This window comes from Anopheles gambiae, chromosome 3 (genome assembly GCF_943734735.2).
Source record: "Anopheles gambiae chromosome 3, idAnoGambNW_F1_1, whole genome shotgun sequence".
NCBI lineage: Eukaryota > Metazoa > Arthropoda > Insecta > Diptera > Culicidae > Anopheles > Anopheles gambiae.
The window spans coordinates 68056924-68084143 of record NC_064602.1 but is presented as its reverse complement, the minus strand read 5'-3'; the positions used below and the strand labels follow the sequence as shown (position 1 = coordinate 68084143).

Sequence of the window (27220 nt, the reverse complement as noted above, 5' to 3'; positions counted from 1 at the left end):
GTCCAGAGCACAACACCGTATGGTCTGCTAAAACCACAAGAAATACCTATTTTACCAGTAGTAGAGGGAGAACATGTTCCAATTTGTTCCATTTTTTTTGTATTCATCGCAGTTTTTGTAAACATTTTTATCAAAGTTTCATCGTAAATCGTTCATGCGGCTGGTAGTGTTGGTTAGTTTCGAAGCTGTGCTTTCCCTTCTAAAAAAACGCTTCCCTTACCCTTCGAATAAACATCATCTAACGCACCACACCCCTGCCCACTTACCACAATTTCCATTTTCATTGATCAGATAGATGGTTGGCGAGGGAGTTGGTGGTTTACATTGCACACACACTCATACACGCAGCATCAGCCGAGTATGTAGTAAAACATGTTTTGTTCTTGTGTTTCGCCGTTTTAGCAGCATCGGACGTCGTTGAGCTCACTGTGCAGCGTGGGAGCAACAGAATGCAGCGCCCATCGCCATCGACCAACTCGATCGCGCCAATGACGCCGGTTGCGCAACGGAACAGCATCACCGCTCCGCAGCCCGTTGATGTAAGTAGTAGCAGGGGGGAGGGGGGGGGGCATCTGTGACAGCAACTACACTCACAAACATACACTCCAGGCCACAGTCCAGCCCAGTCCAGCCAAGCTGTCTTCTGACAATTCGACACTGGCCGAGTGAGAAAGAGTAAAAGAGAATTTGCAAGTGTGAGTGAGGTTGTAAGGGTAGGGTTTAATGTAATTAAAAACAACATTGAATTTGTGAGCCGAGAACAAAAACTGGGGGCGCATGTAACTTCTTCGAGGGACGATCGGGACGACTCTACTTGTAAGCTTTGATCGCTTAGGATGAAATGCCAAAATATTGCGTTTACATTCTGTCACAAATGTATCGTGAAATGTTGATTAAATATGCGAATCTTACCTTTGTTTTAATGATGCAACGTCATCTATCGGGATGCAAGAGATTGACATTAGCTGTCAATCAGTATGACTTTAACATAGAATTGTATCTGCTACAGGGTTTTCTATGAATTAAGTTAGAGAACTCCAATTTCAGTCGATCAGTGGAACAATAATACGTTACAACAATACGTTTCACTTACGCTACAATAGGTTGGTCGAATCCAGTTCTGTATCTAGTTTGACGTCTGGGTTTGTATGGAGTGATGACGTCATTTTAGCCACCAACTGTCAAACACCATATAAAAACAACTATTTAGTATTACGAATCAGCCTTGCCGAACTTTACGATGAAGACAAATATCAAAAATCTAAATTGTCTCAAATAATTGTGTTTTGAACGGAATTTGATGTGCGGGGATTCATTGAAAAAGTATACATACAAAAAGCTTATAGTTTCGAGTTTCGAGGGTTTCGAGTCATTTTGCAATGTATGCTGCATATTTTTTCATTTTCATCATAATGTTCATCATAAACTGTTCATCATAATTTTTAATTACTTTGTAAGCAATACGGCTGGGCCGTCTTTACTTGACAATAAAAAAAAAATTAACAAATAAATTTTTAATTGCTTCCGTATGATTGTCAACACTTCAACTGGATGCTGCCATTGTTTTTTCACCGAGGGTTGATGCCGGATCGCATCACCCGTTGACAGTTGAAGTGTTGAAAATCATGGTGAAGAAATTAAAAATTATAATGATGGACATGAAATATCAGAGTTGAATGTGGAATAATATTTAGCACGGTTTTCCAAGTCACTTTCAAATGTGCACAGCAGTCAAATGGTGTATTTGCTTCAAATTGAAATTTCAGTTTCATCACATGATTTTCAACACATAACAAAAACTGTCAAACTCAGTCGTGTTGAAAATTATGCTGAAGAAATTATAAATTATTATGATGGAATTGAAGTATCAGATCGATGTGGATTAACATGTTGCACGCGGTGAATAACAATGTTCGCATTCGAAACTGATTTGTAAAAACCATTAAGACACCAAAACAATTTTCAATATTTTTTTTGTGTTTAAAATTGTTTTCCATTTTATAATTTGTTGAACCAATTTCCCATTTGTTTTAGTTCCACTAAATTTTGTGATATTTTTTTTTGCTTTTCCAACACCGCGCCTCAAATCTGTTGCGCATCCCCTGACAGCAAATCCCGCAACAATTCCTGTTCGTTTATTGAACTTTAGCACACGCCGGGAACTCGTTTATTTTTCCACGAATCTTTACTCCATCATCGATCGAAAAATGTCAAGATCAACCGAGGCAGGTGGGGTCGAATGCAGCGGCAATGTGTGAGGGAAGGCGCGAGAGAGCGTTTGCGCGCATCTCTTTGGCGTGTCGAGCGCTTTTCCTCCGTGGTTTTTTCCTTGATTTCCACGATCGGTCTAAAAATATGTCTCTCCTCCTCCATTCCCGATTTCATTCGGACGATTTACAAGGAAACACTAAGGGAAAACGAATTTTGGCAACAGCCGTACCAGCATTTTCCCCTTCCATCGAGGAGGTGGATGGATGGTGGGATTATGGATCCTGCTGCCCGTCGTTTGGGGGGAGAGAGATGCTAATTTCTTCATCATATTATTTCTGGTCGTCGCTTCCAAAATGCTGCTTTTCCTGCTCCTTCACTGCTTCGTTTCCGTCATACCTATTCACGGCGGTTATTTCGGGATTTTCCTTCAGCAAAATAGCTAGAGGGTGGAGATGGGAAAAGGCATGGTGTATGGAATTTGCCAACAACGCACGGTGGCATACGGCGATCTGGTGACCCAGCGACTGGAGCGGAATGTGTGGTGCTCCATTTTTTGGTTGATTTGCTCTTGCTTAAGACATTTCTCTTGAAAAGGCTAATAGTATAAAGATAAGGATTGGAAAATTGACTCCATATGACCCCTTTTAGTGGGGAAAAAAATTAGATAAATCACTCTCACACACACTCTCTCTTTTTAAATGAAAAACAGCCATAACGACTGATAAGTAAATGCTTTTAATACATTTTAGACACGACAACAAAATGCCAACTAATTTTACAATTTACTAAAATATTACTCTTTTTTGCCTTTTCCCATGTTTAGTGTGCCAAGCAACGGGAGATGGAGGTGCACAAGATGAACACGCTGCAGCTGATGCTCGATCAGGTGAAGAAAAGCCGGGACACTCTGATCGCCACCAACAAACCGCCCGTCGAGGTGGCCCGGGTCGACGCGACGATACAGAAGCTGGAGAAGGAGCTGCAGCAAATGCTTGGCGAGGTAACGTACTTCCTCTACAGCAGTAGTAGTAGCAGCAGCAGCAGCAGCAGCAGTGTGTTTGTGTGTGCTTTCGTTTCCATCGCGTCTCTTATTACGTCTCTTTTTGCCGAGGACCAAGGGTTCTCTCCAATCGTGCTTTGTTGCCCCAATCTCCAACTTTTCACGTTGTGTGTGATTTTTTTGCAAATAATTTCACCCTTTTTTCTGTCCTTCTCAAGGAAGAAAAATGGACTCATGCGGGTGCGGTGGAAGTCCTTCTCTCTCTCTCACACTCTATTCTATTCGCACCTTATCACGGTATCTTTCGTTCGTAGGTTTTAATTGTAATGCAATGAAAACTACTATTCGCATTTTTAATTGTGACGGCAAGAGCGATCCAAAGGGGGGAATTTATTTTGCTGCTTTTGCATCAACTCGAAGATGAAGGTTGTATCCGCTGTTTTTGGATGCAGAAGCGCGTGTTTGTGAAGGGTGAAGGTGTGCCTTCAAGACCAGTTTTTTTTCCCAAATTTCCGAAAAAAACGCCTCCTGACCTTTGATTTAGCAGGATCATTTGGTTTGACCGTGGAAAAGGGGTTGCTGAGGGAACTTATACGTTGAGCATATTGACTGCGTTGTGCTGTTTTTTTGTGTCGTTAATCTTAAGCATTATCCTATGTGTTGTGCTCGATGTGTTGTTGGTGGGTATGTAATTGTTTTTTTCTCCCCTCCCGTTGGTGGTGCGCAATCCCGATCTGGCTCTACTGTTCGATTACAAAGCGAAACAAAATTACCCGCCAAAATAACACGTACCTTTTCATCCATACTTGTTCGTTGTCGTTCAAACAAGCATAACGCTCGAATCATGTTAGAGGAATACCGCGGAATATACTGAACCCATGAAATCATGCTTTTTTTTGTAACAGTTTAATTCATTCTGGCACGCAATTGGTGTTTTGTTTTGTGTACTTTCTGTTTTGGATTCAATACGGATGTCTCTGGGGGATATTGTGCGATGGGAAAATTGAGTGTTGTGTGTATGCTTGCACTAAAATGTCTCATTCATATAATCAATACAGAAATAGATACAAAGTTTAAAACATTAACAGCAAATCTCACGGGCACTTGGAAGCTGTTTTTCATGAAAATAAAACGCAAATTTGTTCGCAGCACTTCATTTTCCCCGCCGTTCCTCAGTTCGATTCATTCCATTTATCCAAAACAGTGAAGTACAAAAATGGATAACACGTTACATACGTTACACCAACTTGCCAACGTTTACATATGCGCTCATCGCCATAAAATGCCATAACTTCTTTAATAACAATCCACCCCACCGGTTCATCAAGGAGATATGCATGTTGGCATTTTTGCCATACACAAACATACACACACAAATCCGTCAAGTGCGCTACATGTGTTATACGTGGGTTTGTACGTATCGCTAACGACGATAATCCTCTCGGTCGAACGCACAAGGATTGCTGTTGAACGACCCCATTCATGCATTCGCACACACGCTCACGGTTGCAAGTGCTTAAGCTGTACCGCTAAAAAATAGTGCAAATATTGCAAGCTCCACCTTTTATAGGAAAAATATCATCCCATGTATCGGAAAAATTGAATTTCCCTGAAAGGTCAACCGTGTCGCCCCGATCATATTGCTTTACTTGTGTGTTTGTTTTTTTCTGCTCTTTTTTCGTCCTTTTAAAACATTATTTCGCAGTTGCCGTCTCCTCCACTGTTGGTTTACATACGGTGGTTTGTCTTGTGCTGATTTAAATTGAAAAATTTTAAAAATTCGTTGATCGAAATGGTATTGCAAAATTTCTTCCCTTCCGCTGTGGTAATGATTAGAATTTTTTGTTTTATCTGTAAACTGAATGCTCGTAGGTGTTTGCTCCTCTCACTTTTTTGGTTTTGTTTTTTTGTTTGTTTGAATAAGTATGTTGGTAGACGAATTTGCTCCTATATCTTTACCTAGTTTACATTTATATTCCTCGTAGTGCAAAGCGTTTTATGAATGCAGTCGATTATTTTGCACTTTCTTAATTTGATTTTGTTGATTGGGTTGGAATGTTCTTTTAAAACGAATTTTTGTTTACAATCGTTACATTTTATAGATTTTACACTTTACTCTAAGTAGTGGTTCAATTATTTTGTATTGCTCATTTCGCTATGAAATTTTGAAATTTCGTTTTGCTATTTAAAGATGATGGAAAGGCGTTTTAGATTTTTTTTATTCATTTTCCATAATATTCAGTATTTTATAAAACAAACATAATACACAAGGGTATCATTTGGAATTTAAAAGATCTTTACTTGTGTTTACAAACGTGTTTAAATATCGTTCTACAAAGTTACATTATGTTACTGTTGTTACTTGCGGAACAAATGTTTTTCGATTCTCTTTAACATTTTCTGTCCCTATGTGTCCCTCTTTTTGACACATTTTTCCACCCAATCTTGCGTTCATTTTCACTGTCACTGTGTCATGATCTGACTGTCTAATCGGTTTTTTGGTTTATTGATTCATGTTTTAATTTTCTTCTTTTTTTGGGTCACACACTATTGATTGCTTTAACAAAACCAATCATAAAAAAATCACACCAAAACACATTCCATCCACTATCCTTCTCTTTCGCTCACTTCCTCTTACATTTCTTCCTTCATACATTTACCTACTCCCTCCCATACACACACATACACACGCGCGGTGTGAGGGTTCATCCGGAATGGTTGATCCGTTCCGTTATTTTTTTGCAAAACAATAATGTATCTTGGCCCGTGTTGATGATATTGCAACCAAAAAAATCTCCTCTCCACCTATACAACCACCACAGCCCGGCACCTATCCGGCATTCAGCCCGTCGGCGCTCAGCTCACCGCCACTGTTTCCGCAGCCGCAGCTCCCGAACAGTGCCCAAACGACCTCCACCACGCCCGCCTTTCTGTCGCGCTTTCCGCGCTCACTGTCCTCGCTGAGCCTGGGCACGAAGAAGAAATCGATCGACTCCAAAGAGATTAGCTCGCCGTCGGCGGCCACCCTGTTCGGTTCGCCCGAGTGTCTTAGCCCAACGGACGGCGGTGGACCGTTCGGTGGGCTCACGTCGTCCGGCACGCCCACAAAGTCAGGGAAGAAGTACAGCGCGAGCAGTGCGGCCGACCATCACCATCATCACCATCTACACGGCAGCGGCGGCGGCGGTGGTGGTGGCAACCATCACGGCCACCACCTGAACAGGAGCGGCAATTTTGGTGGAAAACAACAGCAGCAGCAAAGTGCGGACATACCGCCGCCGCTTCCGCAGCGCAACAACATTCCAAAACGAGCGGACGACACGGTGGACATGATGTTGGTCGGGTCGCGGCGCAACATTCTCGTCTCGGACCTCGATCACCAGCTCGTGCTGTCGCCGGCGGCCCAGGAAACGGCGAGTTTACATTCGGCCGGCTCGACCGGCTCAGCAAGCTCGAAAGCGAGCGGTGGCGGCAGTGGGAAATCCTCACGTGGTAAAAAGAAAAACGGCTCAAGCGCTGCTGCGCACAGCAACAGTGTCAGCAGCAGCAACAACAATAACAACAACAACCACAGCAGCAGCAAAGGCGGCAACGCTAACAGCAGTGTCGATACGACCACGCTGCTTGATGGCAACGTGCTGGCCACGGCAACGGCCACTACCGAGCTGCAGGCAGAGCCACCGCCCTTACCCCCACGCCAGCCCGGCATGCTGGAGGTGGTGAACCAGAATCTCATACTGAACAGTGACAACAACGCCGGCAGCAGCAGCAGCAATGGTGCCAACTCGACGACCGCGGCGAGCACACCGAACGGCAACAACAACCACAGCAGCGGGCGGGGTTCGCTCGAGATGCGGCCGCCACCGAACAGCATCAACACGCTGATGAACTATCCGCTCATAACGACCTGCACCTCGGTGCGCGACAATATGGCGGCCGCCTTTCCGCTCTCCTACCGGCCAAACATAGTTCACCAGATGCAGCAGCATCAGCAATCGACCGTAAGTAGTGTGTAGTAGACACGGGCAGGAGACTAGACCACGAGTATTAGAAGTGCAAAGCGCTGCCGAACTTTAGGAGGACGGGGCACACGGGGGCTCCTTTAGACACTAAAACTTTTCCTCCGCAAACTGTAAAGCGTGTTACTCCAACCACACCACCATTACTAAACACAAACCTCCCCTTCTTACCCGGTTTAGCTGTTGTGGTCTGTAAACTGGTGTGCACTAGGTTACAGAACACTTTGAAACGGTTTGAGTAGAGCTGCCAGACCCTCTGGGGGAGGGGAAGCTGTAGAACCTATTACTACCACTACTACTACATCGCTTTTCATAGTTGGGGCTTCATGAAGAGGGAACACAAGAGTATCTCTCTGCTTTAACACCTGCCGATAATTCGAACTTACTTCACGACTTTATTAGCTTCCTGTCCTGTCCACTGTCTGTCCGTTTGTCTGTCTGTCTGTCTCGTCCGTCCATCAATGTACATATACTGTCGTGTACTGTATATACTGGCGCTGTGTAGCTGAAGCTATACCACTATCACATCACATTTCCTTCTTTTATTTTCCCTTTTTGAGTGATACCGTTCCGCTATTCCCTTTTTCCCGTACTGTATAAAGGTTTCCGTCGCTTTTCCGTGCTTTTGGGTTTCTCCCTTGTTTTAGTTATTTTGTTTATATTTTTCCCCGATTTTTGTACATTTTCTGGGAGTCCTTTATTTAGTTTTCTTTATTTATTTATTATTAGTTTGATTACGTTCAACGTTTTTTGTTTTCGTGTTCGATCGTGTGGGGTTTGGTGTTGTGCGTTTTGGTTTTATTTGATGCGTGTGTTATAAAACAGAAAATAAATCTACAACAAGATGTTGAAGCAGTGATGCAACATCTTTTAACAGTGATTATGTTGAAATAAAGAGGATTTGCGCGTGTGTATTTTATCATTTTGCTATAATATAATAATGCTTTATGAACTAAGGAACTAATCATCGCGAATTATAGACGTCATCACCATTAAAACTTTGATCATATTTAGTGCATGCCCTAGTTAATTATTAATTCTTACTTAGTAAGGCTTAGTATTAGTCGTTGATTTCGCTTAGAATGAAATTAACACAAAGCATGGTTGTGTGGATGGTGTTTGCTCATGCGTAGAATTGCATGGTTTGTCATTTAATAACAAAAAAAAAGAAGCAAGAACAACAATTCCCAGAACAGAGTTTCCACTGTGGGTCGCGTTTTGATTGCGCTTCCAATCAATAAAACGCGTGCTTCGAATACCATCGCGATCCTTATCACGGGCGGTACAGCCTGCACTTTACTTCCTGTATAAAGCCAATCTTCATGTGTTCCTCTTTGTCGGTTGCAAATTTCTTCTCACAAATAGGAAAAACAAAAACAAGGCACAATAATTTGTCGCTCCCCACTGTAACAAATGTGGACTAGAGAATTTTCAACCTTTTTCTCTCTCGATAAATTCTACAGCAAATGTACTAATTCGTGTTACTTTTACCCTCTCACACCACCCTGTGTTCCGTCAGGCGATGAATCAATCGGCCGCAGCCGGAGCTGGCGTGAACCAGTCCATCAGCAAGAAGCACCGCCGCATCGTGTCGTCGCCGGAAAACATTGGCGCGAAGGATTTCGGCATGGTGGCGGGCGCCGATCACCATCACCATCATAGTGGGGGATACCGGCATCACAAGACGTCATCCGACTCGTGGGACAAGCGGTCGGAGATAACGCCACCGGGCACGCCACCGCCACCGTACCTGAGCACCTCGATGACGACCGGTAGCCCGGCGGGAGGTGGTGGCCATCCGCAGCAGCAGCATCATCCGCACCATCATCATCACCATGGCGGTCACCATCCGCATCACCATGAGCATACCACTGCCGGCGATCTGGCGATAGCGAATCCGCTCAGCAGCATCAACAACAATCACCATCATCACCACCAACAACAGCACCACGGAAACAATGGCACAGCGACGCACCCGGCAACGGGCCCCAACAACATCAATAGCATTAACAACAACAATGGAGCTAGCCACATGTCCGCCTCGTACCATGCGCACCATCACCACCCATCACACGGACAGCAGTCCCCGGTGGGCGCCACGAATGCCGGAGGACCGGCGGGAGGCGTTGGTGGTGGTACCGCACCGGGCAGCAGCATTGTGGCGGCGCAGGCGAACGTCGCCCAGAAGCCGATCATCTCGATGGAGGACGACGACATCTCGGACCAGGAAAGCTTCATCGAGGAGAACAGCCCGTTCCGGTCGCTGACACAGCTGCTCGAAGCGGACAAGTCCGTCTACCTGGCGGTGTTTCTCAACTTTGTGCTCACCAACTCCGACCCGTCGGCGCTGCTGTTCTACATGATCACGATGCTGTACAAGGAGGGCACGGTGAAGGATATGCGCAAGTGGGCGTACGAGATACACTCGACATTCCTGGTGCCGGGCGCGCCGCTGCTGTGTGCGAACGTGGACGAGGCGCTGGCGCGCGACATCGACGACGTGCTGCAGAAGGAAAACGACAAGGCGGAGATACTGCGCATGGTGTTCTGGCGCAGCCGGCTGAAGGCGAAGGAAATGATCAACCAGCAGCTGCAGCAGTTCCAGACGAAGCGCACGGCCGGTTTGGGGACGATGTACGGCCCGAACGATCAGCAGCTCCAGATGGCCAAGGGCGACAAGGTGAAGGAGCAGCGCATCATCGACGAAACGCTGTTGCCCAAGCTGCAGCAGTATCTGTAAGTGTATGCGAAGGAGCACTCTCCCTCTCTCATTCTCTTTGTCCCTCCCGCTCAAATCAAATGTACTAAAACCGATTCTTGTTTTGCAGCGATGAACTGGAGCGCGAGTCCCCGAAGGAGGATCCAAAGAAGTCGGCCCTTTGCTCGGCCCTGTCGACCGTACTGATGCGGATCTTCGTTACCCGCTGCAATCCCGGCGGACCAATCGACAAGGTGCACCACTTCGTGAGCCGGGAGAAAAGCTTCAAGAGCCGGCTGATGGCCAAAAACCGGAAGCAAACGATCCTCGGCCACAATCTGCACCTGCAGCCGTACTACGAGGTGACGCGCTGCAACCACTGTCAGAACATACTGTGGGGCGTCAGCCCGCAGGGCTACCACTGCACTAGTACGTATCATCGCAGCCGAGTTGCCGAACTAGCGAAGGATTATTAATTAATTTCTATGGGCATTTCTTTTCTCCATCGATCGTTTTAGATTGCGAACTGAACATCCATCGGGCTTGTGCAAAAGATCTGGTCGAGTGCTGTCCCGGGCCGGCGATACAGAAGAACGACAGCAAAATCACCAAACTCATGGAGAAAATCTCAAGTCGCAATCATCATCAAGGTAAGAGGGATGGAACGGTGGATTGGATTGGAATAGATTGTTTTATTAACACGTTTCTCTCTTTCGTTTGATGCAATTGTAGATAAATCTCGCCGTCACGATGATGATGCGACCGCGGATGATACCACCATTAGCGGTAAGTGCGAACGATGTCTCTAGGAATTGAAATGCAATGGAATTTGTCAAGCTGCATGTGTCGATATAATATTTTCTAATGTTATTATATGAGTAGGTGCTACGGAAAGATCAAAATAATGTTAATGTGGAAATAGTTATGACTCTTTGATACACGATACTAATATTTATCTTTTATGTGTTTTTAATGTGTTTGACAGTTGGCTGAAATCATATCAAGGGTTCAGTACCCATTAACAAGGGTTTAGTACCATGGTTTCAATTCTATTACCAAAGGGTTTCAGTAAAAAAATGTAATCGAACGCTGAATTCTCGTGTGCTCCATCAGGTTAGCTCGTGTATTATTGAATCTTTCTGCTGAGACATGCATAATTTGTCAAGAAAGCTTATAAAATGTTTCGAATCATGTTTTAAAATGAATCGAATATATAATCAATTTCCAACAGAAATACGATTATATAAGCGCGCAATATGAACGCAACTCTCAATTGAGATTATGGAAAATACAACCTAGAAGATGTTCGATTGGCTGAAATTTCTTAAATCATAAAAAGAGCCATTTTTATGTTTTAATTTCTATGAATTTCGCAATAATTGTGAATGAGTTTTTTGAAATTTAATTACAACATCACAGAAAAACATATTTTCTAAAACACATGTTGAGCATTTTCACTTTAAATGCTTTTACTAGACAATTTTCATTCATTTTAAACGCATCCTAGCAGCAAAAGAGCAATCAATGGCATAGGAAATAAGAGAAAACAAACCAGAAAACTAGTTTGATCACATCAGTTAACACTGATCGATTGAATGTTTTGATAAATGTGCGTCCTCGAGCTGCAACGTAACAGCAGAATAATAATCGCAATTGCACTTGCCTACCTCCCCATGAGAAAAAAGGTCCAAAGGCGGTTTACCATTTTTGGCACGGCCCTCTAATTGACAAGTCGGTGGTGCTGTAGCGCGTTTTGTTTTTAAGGAAAAAGCGACTTCCATTTCCACGGCGCTGACGCCAACATAACGGAATAGATTTTCTCCACCCGAACCGCCCTAACCGGTTCATACGCCCCTCTCCTCCCACCCCCTCGCCTGATCGAGAAATTCATCGAAAGCATCTTACCGGTTTAATTACCTACGCGCGCGCTAACGTCTAACGTCTAGCAAGCGCTTGCAATGTTTGATCGCGTTTATCGCCCTCGCAGGCCCTCGTATGTGGCTCCAAGTCCACCTTAGAAGGGCTTACGTCATGTCGCTCGAAGAAGGCACGATCGAGGGAACTCGTTTTTTCCTCCCTTTTGCCCAATCGAGCACAGCTCCCCATGTGTGTGCGTGTTTGTCTTTCCATTGTGCACACTCTCTTACCAATCGTGTTTGAGTATTAGCAAATAGAACATCGAATTTGTCACACCGTGCAAGGTGCTTTTACGATAATAGGTAATGATCATCGTCATCATTATCATCGCGACACCTCACGCCGTCGCATGCTCCTCCCTGCTGCGATGCTAGTGGCGCGCTCGATGAGTAATCGCAAAGCAGTGTTTAGCACGTGCGTACAGCGCAAAGCCCACATGCCTTTAGCCACATCGTTGTTGCTGGCATTAGCCCTCTGCGCTCGATACTGTCTTGCTGCCAGCAAAGAGCTACCAACGAGCCACACATTCCTATACGGAATAGGTTCGAGACGGCAGATATGTGTTTAAGATCGCTCTACGCCCGTTGTTTACAATGCACTGGCGGCTCGTGTGCGCTTCGTGTGGGTTCGATTATTCTGTTCCTGCTTACCTACCCATTATATTCAGCTTGATGATGTTGTTCTTAAGCTAGATTCTTCTTCTTCTTCTTTAGCTCAACAACCGTTGTCGGTCAAGGCCTGCCTTTACCTCTTGTGGGTTTGGCTTTCAGTGACTAATTGATTTCCCCCCATAGCAAGATAGTCAATCCTACGTTTGGCGGCACGGTCTATTTGGGGCTTGAACCCATGATGGGCATGTTGTTAAGTCGTACGAGTTGACGACTGTACTACGAGACCGGCCTAAGCTAGATTAGAGTTTAAAATTGTAGTATTTTATAGCTAAAGTGGATTTAATCGTCCCAAGCGCAAACAATAACTCATAATTAGTTGCAAAATAATAACATAAGGAAATCAAACAATCAATTGCAATTAATGACTCCAGTTGTCTTAATGACTCCAATGCAAACGAACCTTTATCAGTGGGTGGCCCTCGAGTTGTTTTGATTATGGTTATCAGCAGGATGGAGCAGTTGCACACACGCATTAAAGAAGAAAAAAGAACCTATCGGATGCATTCGCTATTTCCCGGGGATTCCGGCAAAATCGTATCCTCCGTCGTTTGGTTGCTCCAAACGAAGCGCCAATCGCTCTTCTCTCTCACGCTCTCACCGCGTACGGAATTACTCACCGCCTGTCATCGCCGTCATCGCCCGAAGTAGCTTAAGCCTGACGCACACGGACGGTTTTGCTCACACGGCGTCGACTATAATTCTCTCCCGTGCGCGCGCTCTCGATGGACGAAGAAACTGTCGTTCACAGACGCGGCAAACGTGCGACGTGGGGGGGGGGGGGTTTCTTCTCTCGCGGAAAAGGGCCGCGCTTTATCGTTGCTTGTTGTTGTCATCACACTCGACCGTACACGGGCGTCTCCATTGTAGGATTAAAAAAAGCGTGCGCGGCCGCTGGCGTGCAAAATGTGCGCCTGGCGGCAATGCGCGCGCGACACACTCTGTGGGAACGACAAGCTCACACACACACACTCAGAGGTCGGGGTTTTGCTAGTAGCCGTACCGCGCTCAACAGTCGAACGTTAACGCGGATGATGAACGGACCTTGCGAGGTTCGTCGCGTCGTGTACATTTAGCGTTTTTCGCTTTATTTTCGTACGGATTTAGCTTCGGATTTTTCTGCTGAATGAAAACCGCTGATTTTGTTTTTGGGTGTTTTGTAATGTTTATTAAAATAACCGTCTTTATCCTATGAGAGCTAAAGTGAGTGCCAAGTGAGCGATAAGTGAGCGGTAGAAGGTTATTATCGAAACCGAATGTAATGTGAAAAATGTAAATCCTATTAATGGAAAATGGGTTTCAACCCCTTTTTATATACATGTGTGTGTGTGTGAGAGAGTGTTGAAAAAAAGTGGTTTTTCTATAAAAATCTACATTTAAAAAGATTTTGCTGTCTGCAATGTGTGTGTCTTGTGGCGAAAACTGAGAGTGATTGTTCGGCAATTAGAGACCATCTCCATCCCCCACCACACCCAAGGTCGTTCCATTGATCAACCAATAGCTTGACCCCGACCTTCGCAAGCCAAGAGGCAAAGATGGGGTCGAGATCGGTAATGGTGTAGCTTGTGTACTCAATCCTGTTCCCTCCCCCGATCCCATCCCATCGCCCCGGCATGACAGGTTGTAGAATTTCTGTGCCATTTTGCGTAGGTGCACGAACCGATGTCATCACCCCAACGTACGCGTGTGTTTATGAATGTGTGTCGTGAGCAGATGTATTCTTTTATGTTCTTTACTCGCCTCTATTGCTGAGAAATAAACTGAAAATTGTATATGCAAAAGAAAAAAGATTAATAAATAGTGCGACGAGGTGAAGGAAAACCTCTTCTCCAAACTCCGGCTCCAGCTGTCCGGTGTTCCGGGGTACAAGACATGCTCAAGCCTGGTCTAAAAACTACGGCGACAGTCGGGGCACTCCGAGGTTAATTTAGAAAATGCAAATTCCCGTGGCAATTAATACTAACTAGCGTGTGGGACCCGTTTGGGGTGGAAACCTAAGCCCATCTTAAGTGAAGACCGCCAGCTGATCGTTAGATAGCTCCGGGCCGACCAACCAACCCACCCACTGTGCCAGTGTGCCAGGCAAAAAGGCAACAATTTGCCAACATTGTGTATGGCGGGGGTGTTTGTGTGGTGCGCCTGCAGTTTCGTTTCGTTGTGTGCATTCAAACCCATCGCCCTGTGGTTGTTTTGGCAGCGTCACAAGGAAAAACGCCGCTTGATTTAGGAACATCGTCACATCACTGCGCATGTTGGAGGGGGCCGCCGCTCGTTGCGAATGATTAATTGCAGTAAAGTTGGGGCTTTTGCCCCCCATGTACCATTGGGGAGAAGGGTAGGCAATTTCCCGAATCATCTGGTTGCCGTTTTGAGGTCGCCCAGTGCGCTCGCGATCGTTGCAATTAGTTGTAAAGTTGTGGCGCTTCTTCTTGGTTGGTGGTGTACAACGAACCATTCATTTAAAGTAATAGAAACGTAATTTTAGCTTAGCTTTTTCCTGTTTTTGCATACCCAACATACTTCCAAGTAGTTGTGTTTAGCCGATCACTTGATCGTTCGCTTGTTCTGCCGCGCTAACTGTCTCGCTCTCTAATTCGTTAAATTCAAATTTCAACCAAACGGACCGTTCGTTCTCTCCCCATATTGTCACCAAATGGTTGTTAGTGTGTCGCATGAATAATTCATTCAAAGACCAAGCCCCACGACACGAGACGACGAACACGAATGTCCGGCTGTCGATTTTTGGGTAGTTTTTTGTTCTTAAATCTTTCAATTTCACCCTATCCCCCCGCCTGTTTCTTACGGCTGAGCCCATTTGTGCGCACATTCCTTTGCAGCGTGTGACGGCCTCTCCTCTCTGCCACCCCAATCTTTGTGTCAACCTTCTGACCGTGCCGAGGAAACATTTTCTTCGCGAGTTTAAGTTGTTTTTTATGTGTGTTTCGCGCCGCATGCAGAGTGAAGAGGGGAAACGGTCCGGTTTAAGACGGTTTGACGGTTTATTTTTAAAATTTCCGTTCCTTCCATCAAACGGCGGACGGAGCAGCAGCAGAAGCAGTAGCAAATGGGCAGAACACCCTCACCCCCGATCACCCCACTTTTCGAGCGAACATGTTTGTGAATTGTGGACACACACACATACAAATGCATGTCTGAACTTTGTGTAGAAAACTAACAAAAAAGGCAACGAGTAAACTCCCCCGACGCCGAACCCTTCCATACCGAAGATAAACACATTCGGTACGGTTTCTAGTGTGTGTGCTTGTGTGTAGTTCCCTCGCGTGCCCGTCTTTCGTGTGCCCGGTTGCTGTTACGGTGATGTTTGTTTCGTTTAAACTTTTTCACAGTGCGGGCGCTGTTTATGCGTGAAAAATCTATCTTGCTCGGTACAAGTCGGGGAAGGCCCTTCACCCCTCTCCCTCCCCGCAAACGGTACAAAGCAAAACAATTTTTGGCTGTAACAATGTGGTTCTGTTTTCTATGACTGGTGATAGTGAGGAGTTCCGAAGGATACGCACGGTTTTTGATTCAGTGTCGTGGCCTTCTGGCATTTTAAGCTGATTTCAGGCACAAAGAAACGGACAAACAGTGAGAGAGACGCGCAGATATCACAAAACAAGCTGCTTTGGAAGTGGTGGAGGAAATAAGGTGTGTGTGTTGCTTTGTATGAGTGCCCCGTGGTTGGTGTTTGTTAGTTTTGAATGCATGCCAGCGGAAAGGACGTCAACCGAGTCAGAAGCAAACGTGCAGCAAAGTAGCAGCAGCATCAGCGTGTCAAGATGTGGTTCCGCACGGGAAGCTTTCCAGATGATCGGTTCAGTGTGTCGACGTTGAAGAAGCGTATGCGGCGCAAGAACAAGAGCACCGACGATGGCCAGAAACAGGCGGATAGTGGTGAGGTGCCGGCAACTGGCAGCACCAAAGCGGCGACGTTGGACCGGCGCGAGAAGAGCAAAGATCGGAAGGGATCGGCCGATCGCGCCGGGTCGCCCAGTGGTCCGGTTACGGTTGGACTGATGGTGATTAGGCCACCGCCAAGGACGTACAAAAAGAGCTCCTCCAAGAGCCGGCTGGACGGGTCGAAGAAAGCGATCACCATGCCCATCACCGACACGCGCACTACGACCGGGTCGGCCACGATCAAGAGCTCCAAGTCGAACACGAACCTGAACATTAACACGCTGATTAAGAACAAGCTGAACCACAACAAGCATTCGCCGGCCAGGTTCCTGGCGAAGCTGGTCGATCACCATGATGGAGGTGGGGATGGTGGAACTGCCCCCGCCGGTCCATATCCACTATCTCCGAGTAAATCTGTAAGCAAATTTGATGATTTTTAATGGCTAAACCCAGTGGACCCCGAGAGCGATTGGAAGTGGGAAGGGAATTTCAATAAAAAAATATTCGAATATTTGGAGTTCCTAGTTTGGAGATTCAGTAGAACATAGTTATTCCTTTTCTTGGAATTCCAGTTGCAAATACTACAATTGTGGAGTTTTTGTCTAGTTTGTATCCTCCAAACTTGGAGCCAATACTTCAATGTTTTAAATTTTAATAGAAAATATCTCCTATTTAGGAGTCTCAATTCACTAGAATACTTCAAATACTTCTAGAGCAGAGCTATAATTGAACGTATTTAAAAATTTGGAGTCATAATAGGAAATTCTCCAATGAATTATAATTTTGAAGTTTAATAGAACACACTCCATGTTTGAAGTATCAATGCAAAATATTTCAATGTTTGGAGAATAGAATAGAAAACAGAAAATATTTCTAAATTTGGATTTCAGCAAAATATTTCATAAGTTGGAGTTCCAAGGGAACATATTCCAAAGATTGGAGTTGGTGTTCCTCCAATTCCTTCAAATTCTTTGAAGTTTTTTGTTCTACAAAGTTGCAGCAAATGCTCCAATATTTGAAGGTTTCGACGAAACTTTGTCTAAAATTTGGAGTCCCAATCAAAAAATTATCAATTTTTGAAGTTAATAAACAAAATTCCCAAAATTATTGGAGTTGAATTAAACATGACCATAATAGTATATTAGAAATGTTTGGGGTGTTAATGGAAAATTATTGGTGTAAGGAGTTCCAATAGGAAATGTTTACAGTTTGAGCGAGTGATAGACAATATTGTAAAGTTAAAACTTCTTATGGAATTGTTTAAAAAAATCTAAATCTTTCCTACGAATATTTCCATTTGGTTTCCATGTTTGTCTTGAATTTCCTTTACCGTCAAACTCTGCTTCTTCCAATCGCCCGTCCAACCGGATGACAGTCAAATTTATGTCCACTTAGAGAAAGAGAGAAACGCGTCCACAAACCAGATGTTTTAACTGCTTTGCGTATTATTTGTACGTTTTCTTTCTCCCGTTGCACTCGAACGCGAACCCGACAACCGTCTTGTTATAATGACAATGAAAATGCGCCATACGTCCGTCACGACGGTGTGACAACGCGCACATGTTTACGTCGGTGTGTGTGTTCTAATGTTGAATTCTCTCACACGACACAACAACGATCGGGCGTTATCCATTGCGGTACGTAAACAAACGTGTGCGCGCGCCTGCTTACAGATAAGTAGCTCCCGCGCACATCTGTTGCATCTCAGCAGTGGCAATCTAGCGCCCGGCCATCACAAGAAGTACAAGTTGCAGAAGTCCAAATCGCGCAAGGCTCTACAGCAGCAGCAGTCGAAGCGATCCTCGATTCTTTCGTCTACTGCAGCGGAGAGCTTTACCAAGAAGCCAGAAGCGAATACTCCGCACGAGGATGAAGACGATCGTGGAACCATCAACAGCAGGAAGAGGGTGCCATCGTCAGCGGGAGAAGATGAAGAGGAAGTTGATGATTCGGGTGACAGCACCGGAAATGGTAAATATTTCGCTTTGCTTGCAGCAGGGGTTGAGGAAAGGTTTTTGATAAGATTGCACAACGAACGAACGGAGCGCGTTCAAGTGGCTCATATGTTGAGGGGCATGTGTTTTTTCTACACGTCTTGGCGGATCAAGAGACCCTAACACGTGCTGATCGTCCATTTTAGGAACTTCAAACTCAGTTGGGTGTTCTGGCTATTTATTAGTACGTGCTTCAAAATGAACATTCAACATAAATATATATGCACGAATGATGCGTGCTAGTCGTTACCGTCTGTATGTCACAGACCTGCTGACCTCCGAGGTTGCTTGTATGAATGCTTGCCAAACGGTTCGCTCGGAAGTGATCAATTTTAGGCACAAAAAAAGCCATAAGACAACACTAAACAATGATGACGCAAGGAAGAGTGTCGTGGAACGCGTCCGGTACTGAAGAGAGCCTTCAATTTGCATAGACGACAGTGTCACGTCCCCAACAAGACCAACAAACCGCCGTCTGTTTGACTTATGTTGGGGAAACAAATGGGGAAAGGGAAGACTTTAAGGTTTGAACGGCTCAAGAAAAATCCTGGGTGACATCATCGTTGCGCGTCACCACCAAAACGACCGTTCGCTTTCATCATCTCATATTTCAATGAGTGTTTCAAACGCTTCACTGTTGTACCCTTGAAGTTGTTTGAAAGCCTTCAACTACGCGATGTACTTGACCGATAGTATTTGTTTATCATTAAAGTGTCCAACCATTATCGTGTCGTTTTCTGCAGCTTGACCAATTCCAAATACAAATTTAACACACTTTTTAGGGCATTTTGATGCTATTTGCTGACACTAATTTGCGTGTTGTGCGTCTTTATAGAGCGAGGAGCAAACACATCTCTAGCCCGGCAGCCATCGGACCGACGTCAGGACCTGAGTGGACAGCTAGCTAACACTAGCGGTGCCTCCGACCATCTCAACAACTCATCGTCCGATGCCTACGGCTACAAACAGTCCGCCGATGACGATCAGTTCCGTGAGAAGTAAGTCATTATTTTGTGGTTTATTAGATAGTTTATTTGTATTAATACTTAACGATGATTTTCATTATTTCCTTTTCACCTTCTCTCCCCGCACACAGTGTCAAATCCAAATCTGCCCCCGTATCGGTGAACCGATCCGAATCGTACAAGGAAAGATCGCAGAAGAAAACGCGCACCACGCGACGGAAAACGTCCGATCCGAGTCTCACAAAAACGGCGTAAGTGAATCGAGTCCCCTTCTTCCCGTTCGTTTTTAATTTCCTAAATTACGCGCAACCGGTGCTTCCTGTCCACAGAAAAGAAAACAGGGGGAGAAGCACAGTGCCCAAAGGAAGAGGGTTCTCGTGTGCAATAATTTTCATTCAAATATTTCCATGGAAGTGTGTTTTTTTTTTTATTCCTATACGTATTCGTATTTTTAAACCACGATTCACTTCCGTAGCAAAGAAGTGGTGACGCGGACCAACTTCGGCGTAATGTGTTAGTGCAAAGTTTATGGATGTGGGGAAAACATTTGCCTTAGCATTAAAGTAGGAAAATGCACACAAACATGCGGGCGCTCGCGCGCTAGTTGATCATTGGTACCGTGCCCGCGCATGTGATCAGCGCGACATGTTTTGACGCGTGCAGAACATAAAGCACGCGAAGCGTGTGAAGCTGTGCGAAGAGGCAACACAAATATGCCCCAGCCCCAGTGCCTCTTGAGGAATGTGCGCGGTGATCGAGAGAGAGAGAAAGAGAGAGGGAGAGATTGGAGGTGTTTATTACTGCCTGAGAGGAATTCTTCACAAGATTGTTGAGAAGGGGGAAGCAAAAAAACACGAATGAATGACGTCACGGTGCCGCAGAAAGAAGAGGCAAGAGCTGTATCCATGATTGACTACGATCGATTAATGAACCATCACCTGGGCAGCAGTTCTTCCCGCTCCCGGGCTACCAATTCGGGGAGGGAAAAGATAGCAAAACGGCTGACGTAAGCCGAAAATAGAACGCGTTTGATGATGACGATGACGACAACCGCACGTTTCGATGATGGTCTGTTTGCCGTTGACCTGCTTCTACCCATGCAGACCCAATAACATTCCTTGCTACCAGCGGTGTTGTTGTTGTGTTACTTCCTTGTTCGTTCTTTTTCCGACCGGGCAGCCGGGAAAGCATCACGCTACGCAAACATTATAACCAGTCGGTGAGGGCACAGGAGTTCGATATAATGTCGCCAAAGGGGATGCCGGAGGTTTGTTTTCCCTCTTTTTTTTTTTGGTACGCTCATACTACCCAGCATGATACTAAGCGGGCGTCCATTACTGTCATAAATGGGGAAAATTGAGCCCTCCAGGTCTAGTTCTATCGCTGTTAGGAGGGAGGAGGCTGTAAGGCTGTAAGAGGAGGGTTTTATGAAGCAATGTAAAGGATATGCTTACATGTATGATGTGTCAGTTAGAATAGTCACATTAGTTTGCAATTGATGATCCAATTACTTGGCATTCGACGGCAAGATAAAGCCACAGAACACATGCTGTGCGATATGATTGTAATTTATTCTTTCATTAGTTAGAAAGAGGTATAATTAAGTTCTGTTATTATCTGCCCACTCTTAAGCTATTAGCCCCGGCACCGGCACGGAACTTCTAGCTCTGGCTAGCCATCCACTTGTGCGATTAGGTGTGATGCACATTTGAATGAACGCTTTGGCCAAAGATGCACTTTTCTCTTCGTCCAGATGTTTATCGTACGATTCAACGCTTGTTCATCCCTCCTCACATGTTCACGATGGAATGCTCCTTCCCAGCCCAGGTGAATTAGCCGGGCTGGCGCTCTTCCCGTTTGCCCTACTTTTCAAAACTGTCGACACAGGCGACGCGACCGGTGTGGGTCGGCCCGGAGTCCGGATGACAGGATTGCGACAGTGTTACGGTTTATCGTTTTCCAGCGAATGACAGACGCCCGTTGTTCCCGTCCCAACGTTATGTACCCACGTGTGTGTGGTTGTGTGCGCAAACGAACCAGCCCGCGACCCCTCGCCATGCCGGCCCATCTTGCCGATTACTCGCCTGGACTTGCTCGGTTCTTCTCCGATTGGCAATATCGGTGCGCACTGATGAGGGCAGAAAAAATACTCACACCTTTCCAGGTTCCATCCACGACGCCCACCCAACTGACTATGGCTAGTGGTGTGCAGTAGAGGCAATGTTGTTGCCTTTTTTTCTTTTCTTTCGCGCACAACACTCTCTTCAGTTCGCGCGCACTCCGACTACTACTACTACTGATTTCGCTCACGTTGCTGCTGCTGGGACGACGACTGCGGGCAAGCCGCATCGGTCGTCGGCAACGATCTCTGGCACTAACGCGCCCGCACACGACGGTGGTGTAGCGCAGTAGCGACACTGTACCGTACCGGGACGGAACAGAATCGCGCGCGCGCTCGCTCTCACTCTCTCTCCAGGTGTGTGTGTGTGAGTGTGTGTGGTTCTGGAGTTGAGCTCATCTTTTACAACCGAAAACACGAGATTTGATTAGGATTTAGAAAGAGCCCACTTGGAGTCGAGGCATCATCGCCCGAATGCCCGGAATGCGGCGACGTTCCGTGCGCTTGGCGCGTGTCAAATCTGCCTCCTTCTCGACCGGCGGACCAAGTTCACCGTGCCTGTGAGTGTCTATGTGTGTGTGGATTGTGTTCATCTCAAGAATAACAGTGTACAGGATAAGATCACATTAGTTAACAGTGTACATCGCACGGAGAAGATCATCAACTTCGGAAATTTAGTTGCACCTTTTCCAAGAATGTATCCGTTTGCCAACTGCATTCCAATTGCAAACACTACCTCTATCGGCAAACTAATTCCAATTCCGGGCCTCCCTTTTTAAGTGGGTTTATTCATTTCCCTTGCAAGTCAAAGGTAGTGGTTCAAACGCGATAGCCAATCTCGAAACCTCGAAGTCGTGCCGAGATAGTGCCTAACCTTGGGGAAATTCTACACCACCTACTACCTACACCCCAACCCCAGTTGTACAGCATGTGTAACGCTCTAGCGCAAGCACACGCTGATCGGTATATGGCCTCCAGTGTGTCGTTGTTTGTGTGTGTAAACCAGCAAGGTGTTTGAAGTCGAATGTACAAAATACGAAAAAAAAGAAAGTGAAAAACATCTACCTTGTACAGAAAAACCCCATAGAAAATGCTCGAAAAAAGAAGGGAAAATCTTCAGCAAAACAGAGGAGGGTGGTATTTTTCCAATAGGATTTCCATTGGGTTTTAACGTAATGTAAACAGTACGCGCTTTTTTTGCTTTTGTTGCTCGTATGTGTTTTGTGAATTGCTACTACTACTACCACCACCATGCAGTAAGAAAGAAAAATATCTGTTTTTTGTGTTCGGAGAAAAGGTGGGTGTGCATGATTTTTTCTCGGTCTATTGCTACCTTCAGGAATGTTTACGACCCACAATATCCGTATGTTCCAGGATAGTATTGCGCGGTTGGTTTGCTTGAATTGGTCTACACTTCGGCGGTAGTTATCATTTTTTAATGTCTATATATTGAGGAACAGGAGAAAGTTCCCTACCAACAACCACCAAACACACATACCGAGGGATGGTATTCAAGCCAAAAAATAAATCCCCGTTAGGTTGTGGAGTGGTGGAGGAACATGATCCTGCAGAAAACCAATTATCAAGCGACTTCTTCCCCATTTCCTGTCGAGGGCTCTGTCAGCAGACTTTGTGTGTGTGTATGTGTATGGCCTTCCTCGCTCCTTTTTTTATTAGTTTTTACTATATCCTTTTTACCGAGAGGAGGGGTGGAGGAGAGCTTACCTACCTACCTGTCCCGCCCGGACCCAACCAACCTCTTCGATGATAAATGAGGCGTCCCAAAGTAGTGGCAATGCACACCGCCCACTTTTTCCTCCTTCAACCCCCAACCCACACGCTGCTGTAAAAAGGACACCAACTCCCAGCCGTCCGACAACGCCACACACAAATGTCAACAAAGTGTGTTGTGAGAGGGTAGGGAGGAAGGTTTGAAACGTCTCCCCTTCGGTACAGGTGCGAAGAAGGTGGGAAGTGCCCGGTGATCGTCCTTTTCGTTCGGATCGGGATCAGAATATCCCTGTTTCCCCTCCCATCACCATTCTTGGGCCGTGGGGACATGGGGAGGGAAGCCAGAGGAGCAGACGGCGTAACACGCCAGTTTTAATGAAGTTTCCTTCCTCGCCACTATCAACAGCGCGCTTTATTGGCCATCCATTTCGTAGGAAATGGATTTTATTGTCTCTCTTTCCCTTGGTCTAGAAAGGTGTGTGTGTGTGTACAGTGAGTGACCAAGTTTGGTATATGATTCCCTGTACTTCTTCTTGCAGTATTTTGAGTGCTAATCTTCAAAATTGCAATTACAAAATTAAACGATTGTTGAAGAAATTCTTATAAAGACTTTAAAAGATATACATGGAAATGAAAAAAAAAAACAAAAATCCTCACTAATGGTGTCAATTTGCGTACTGTACTGTACGAATTAAGGAAGGAATCGGTGTGAATCATTGATTTTTCTTTTCATCGAGTGAGAGCTTTAACAAGCGAACTTTAACACCTAAGGGACTGGTTGATGACAATGATGACGACGATAAGGACATAACAACTAACCTGCCTTCGGAGTGTGTGTTGTTCATGTTGATTTAAAGTCAATTGATTTAAAATTCTGTTTTTTTAATGCAAAACAAAGACTCTTTCAATTTGTGCATCAAGATGATTTTCCTGTGTAAAAATATGCTTCCATACGATCACAACTCGGCAATGGCGTCTCTGCACAACAGTGGACACATGTGTTGATCATTATTCCTAGTTACTACGGAACAGTGCTCCGATGCTGTCATTCCTATGCACCTTTCAACGAATTTTTACTCTTTTTTTTTCTCTCCGCCTCAGACTTTCATTATTTGTTCAATTCCGTCATCGTTCGGCGACAAACTTCGGCCCCATTCTCGTTGCAATCCATCCCAATGAGCACGTACTGCACATGTACAGCACCGGGAGGGTATGGACAGGGAAAGCGGGCACAAGACCCGGGTCACCCCCTTCTAACTCGCTTCCTAATTGACTGAGCAGAGCTGTGCCTGTGTGTTGCTGCTGATTAGTAAAAGTGTAGAACAAGGGATTAGCGGCCGGTCAGTGAAACAAACCTGCATGCGGTTGTGTGTGCACCTGAACCGCAGGGCAGTGGGACGGAAGTGTAGAGAGACGGCTATACTGCAATGGAAATGAATAAAGAACTACAGTAGGCGGGAGATCTGCAGGGGGAGAGACCGAGTGAGAGAGGGTTGATATTTATAAGAACGAACCGACGTGATGGTTGGTTGGTGGTGCACACTGTTATGGCCGACCCTCCCGTCCGAGTCAGTGGTCAGTTGTACGGCTTGTTGTTGGTGCAGTGTACTGTAGAACACCATGCTTCTCCATTGCCACACACACACACACACAAACACATGTGTTGCTGTGTGTTGCGGTTCCTATTTTTTCCTTACCTCTGCTGCAACCTACCAATATCCATACGGAACTTGTAGATAGTCGGCAGCTCACTTCCAAGGTTTTGGCCATTTTTTCTGGGCGGATTCGAGGGAAATGGATAATGTGAGGCGGACGAGTTGTGTGTGTGTGTGTGTGTGTGTGTGTGTGTGTGTGTGTGTACGACGACGACGATGTGGGTTATGACAGCGGCTAAAAGAGAGTACAGCACAGGCACACACGTGCACGTTACAATATGTACACATAGGGGATAACCTCATTTGTCCCAGCAGGTTTTTATGCACACCAGGTTTGGTGTTAAGGTGAAGGTGATGAATTTGCATTTAAAATAACCTTTCCGAGTAGTAACACACACACATACGGTGGGTTCATTTTAGCACTGAACTAGAAGAAAAGCGGGATGGTATTTGTGTGGGTGTGTGCCGATGAAAATGGAAATATTTTGGGATTTTTCCATTCAATATCAAGGAAGTCGTTTACAATTAAGCTAATTTCTTAACAAAATTGGTAATGTTTTATTTAAAGGAACATTGATTACAGCTAAACGTGAACAGCTGTAATATTTCAACATTATCTGGCCAGTATTGAAGGTCTCTCTGGTCGTAGTTATGCTGAATACTTATTTTACAGGTTATTTAGGACAGAGCTTACTTCACTGTTAACCCTACCACCATTAGTGTACAATTAGGCCATGGAAATGTCATCAGAATCATCAACCTACGACGCTTACATGATGGTTACAGGTGTTTGCAAATGATGTGAACCAGATGGCATACTTCCTGCACTCCGCGTGATATTTCCTCATGTCTTGTTTGACCTATGACCTTGTGATTGGACATAATATGAAAACACGGATGGCAGTGACAGATAATGTGTCACAAAGAGGTCCGAACGAATGCCAATACAGCTGAAAAATTCTGTGAATTGAACTACTTTACTATATAGCTGCGCTTTTATTCCTAAACATTATTTCATACGATTCTATAATCATTATTGAAATTTTGAAACGAATCTAGAATGTTTTATGATTTTGTGAAGAATTTTTAAAGATTCATGAATATTATATGAAGATTTATGAATCTCTAGTTGTATATGAATCTTTAGTGATTCATTGATCTGTTGTGGTCAAAAACACACAAGTGTTTGAGGGTAAGATTTCCCTTAAAAGAAACCGTATTCGTGGTACAAATGTTTAGAGAGTAATAACTCTCTTTATGGTCATAATTAGTGAGAGATTGATGACACTAAAGAGATTCAAGATTTAATGGAGATTCTACAATTTTAATAGATTCATGATTGTGTGTCTTCTTCAAGCGTTGTTTGTGGATTCATCTTCAAACGTTATAGTACAGCAACTAATCGACGACGTTTTAAGCGCTCTTTTCTAACAAATTATTATGCTCTTCTTTTCCACCCTCTCTCTCTCACACACAGTGACGAACAGAATGAGGCGTCCTCGTTGGCCAACAACAACTATTCCAGCAGTTCCACATCTAGTCTTCCATTGGCACTGGACAGCCGATCGGCCTCGATGGAGGCGGTCGGTGGCGGTGCAACGACTGCGGTCTCCTCGGCTGGTCCAGCAGGAACCGTCAGTGGTATCAACCCGACGCACTCGTCACCGGGCGGCGTCGGCCTACCGTCGAGCGCGTCCACCACGAGCGGCGGCACCGGTGGTGGTTTGCATGGTGGCCCGGTCGGTAGCGGAGGCAGCGGTGGACCGGGCGGCCTGAACGTTCCTACCGCCCGCGAGTGGATCGACAGCGACGACGAGGGTACGGTCGAGCCGGAGGCGGACTGGAGCTCGAACATCGCGCCCGAAATACTCTCCTCGATCGGCGACCTGGAAAAGAAGCGCCAGGAAGTGATTAACGGTATGTGTGTTTGATATATTACTATAAAGAGTCTTCAACTGATCGTGTTTCTTTGTCTGTGTCCTCCCAATTGTAGAGATTTACCAAACCGAGCGCAATCACGTCCGCACGCTGAGGCTACTGGAGGGCATCTTTATGCGGCCACTGCAGGAGTCCGGTGCGCTGCCGCACGACCTACTGAACCTGCTGTTTCCCCACTCGCTGATCCACCTGAAAGATCTCCACACTGCGTTCGAGCTGAAGCTAAAACAGCGGCGCAGCGAGCACGGCAACATCGTACGTGAGATCGGTGATCTGCTGCTGACTATGGTAAGGGTGAACGAACGATCGGCGATTATGAGAAATGAGTCAGTGAGCTCAATGAATGTGATCTTGAAATGATCTCACCATTGAGCTTAGGAAACTACTTTAAAACTGCAATTTGCT

At 45.4% G+C, this 27220-nt stretch overlaps 1 protein-coding gene and 1 long non-coding RNA gene across 19 annotated transcripts in view; one reads left to right on the top strand and one right to left on the bottom strand.

The window, feature by feature from the left end:
• Window positions 1–27220, top strand: part of LOC1278895 (uncharacterized) — a 79949-nt gene that overhangs the window by 32261 nt on the left and 20468 nt on the right. For 10 of the 18 annotated variants that reach the window (XM_061660064.1, XM_061660063.1, XM_061660070.1 and 7 more), the window contains 11 exons: window positions 403–539; window positions 3035–3211; window positions 6034–7212; window positions 8750–9966; window positions 10059–10357; window positions 10447–10578; window positions 10661–10714; window positions 19243–19405; window positions 19504–19623; window positions 26355–26794; window positions 26871–27103. In XM_061660064.1, the coding sequence (XP_061516048.1) occupies window positions 403–539; window positions 3035–3211; window positions 6034–7212; window positions 8750–9966; window positions 10059–10357; window positions 10447–10578; window positions 10661–10714; window positions 19243–19405; window positions 19504–19623; window positions 26355–26794; window positions 26871–27103 (4151 nt within the window). The remainder of the gene's footprint in view (window positions 1–402; window positions 540–3034; window positions 3212–6033; window positions 7213–8749; window positions 9967–10058; window positions 10358–10446; window positions 10579–10660; window positions 10715–19242; window positions 19406–19503; window positions 19624–26354; window positions 26795–26870; window positions 27104–27220) is intronic. The other 8 variants (XM_061660074.1, XM_061660072.1, XM_061660073.1 and 5 more) reach the window with 3 other exon arrangements.
• Window positions 539–13785, bottom strand: LOC133393752 (uncharacterized). The gene is made up of 4 exons (XR_009766364.1): window positions 13134–13785; window positions 1094–1178; window positions 913–1015; window positions 539–657 (listed from the first exon to the last, which is right to left on the bottom strand). It is a non-coding gene; the product is annotated as an uncharacterized LOC133393752 (long non-coding RNA).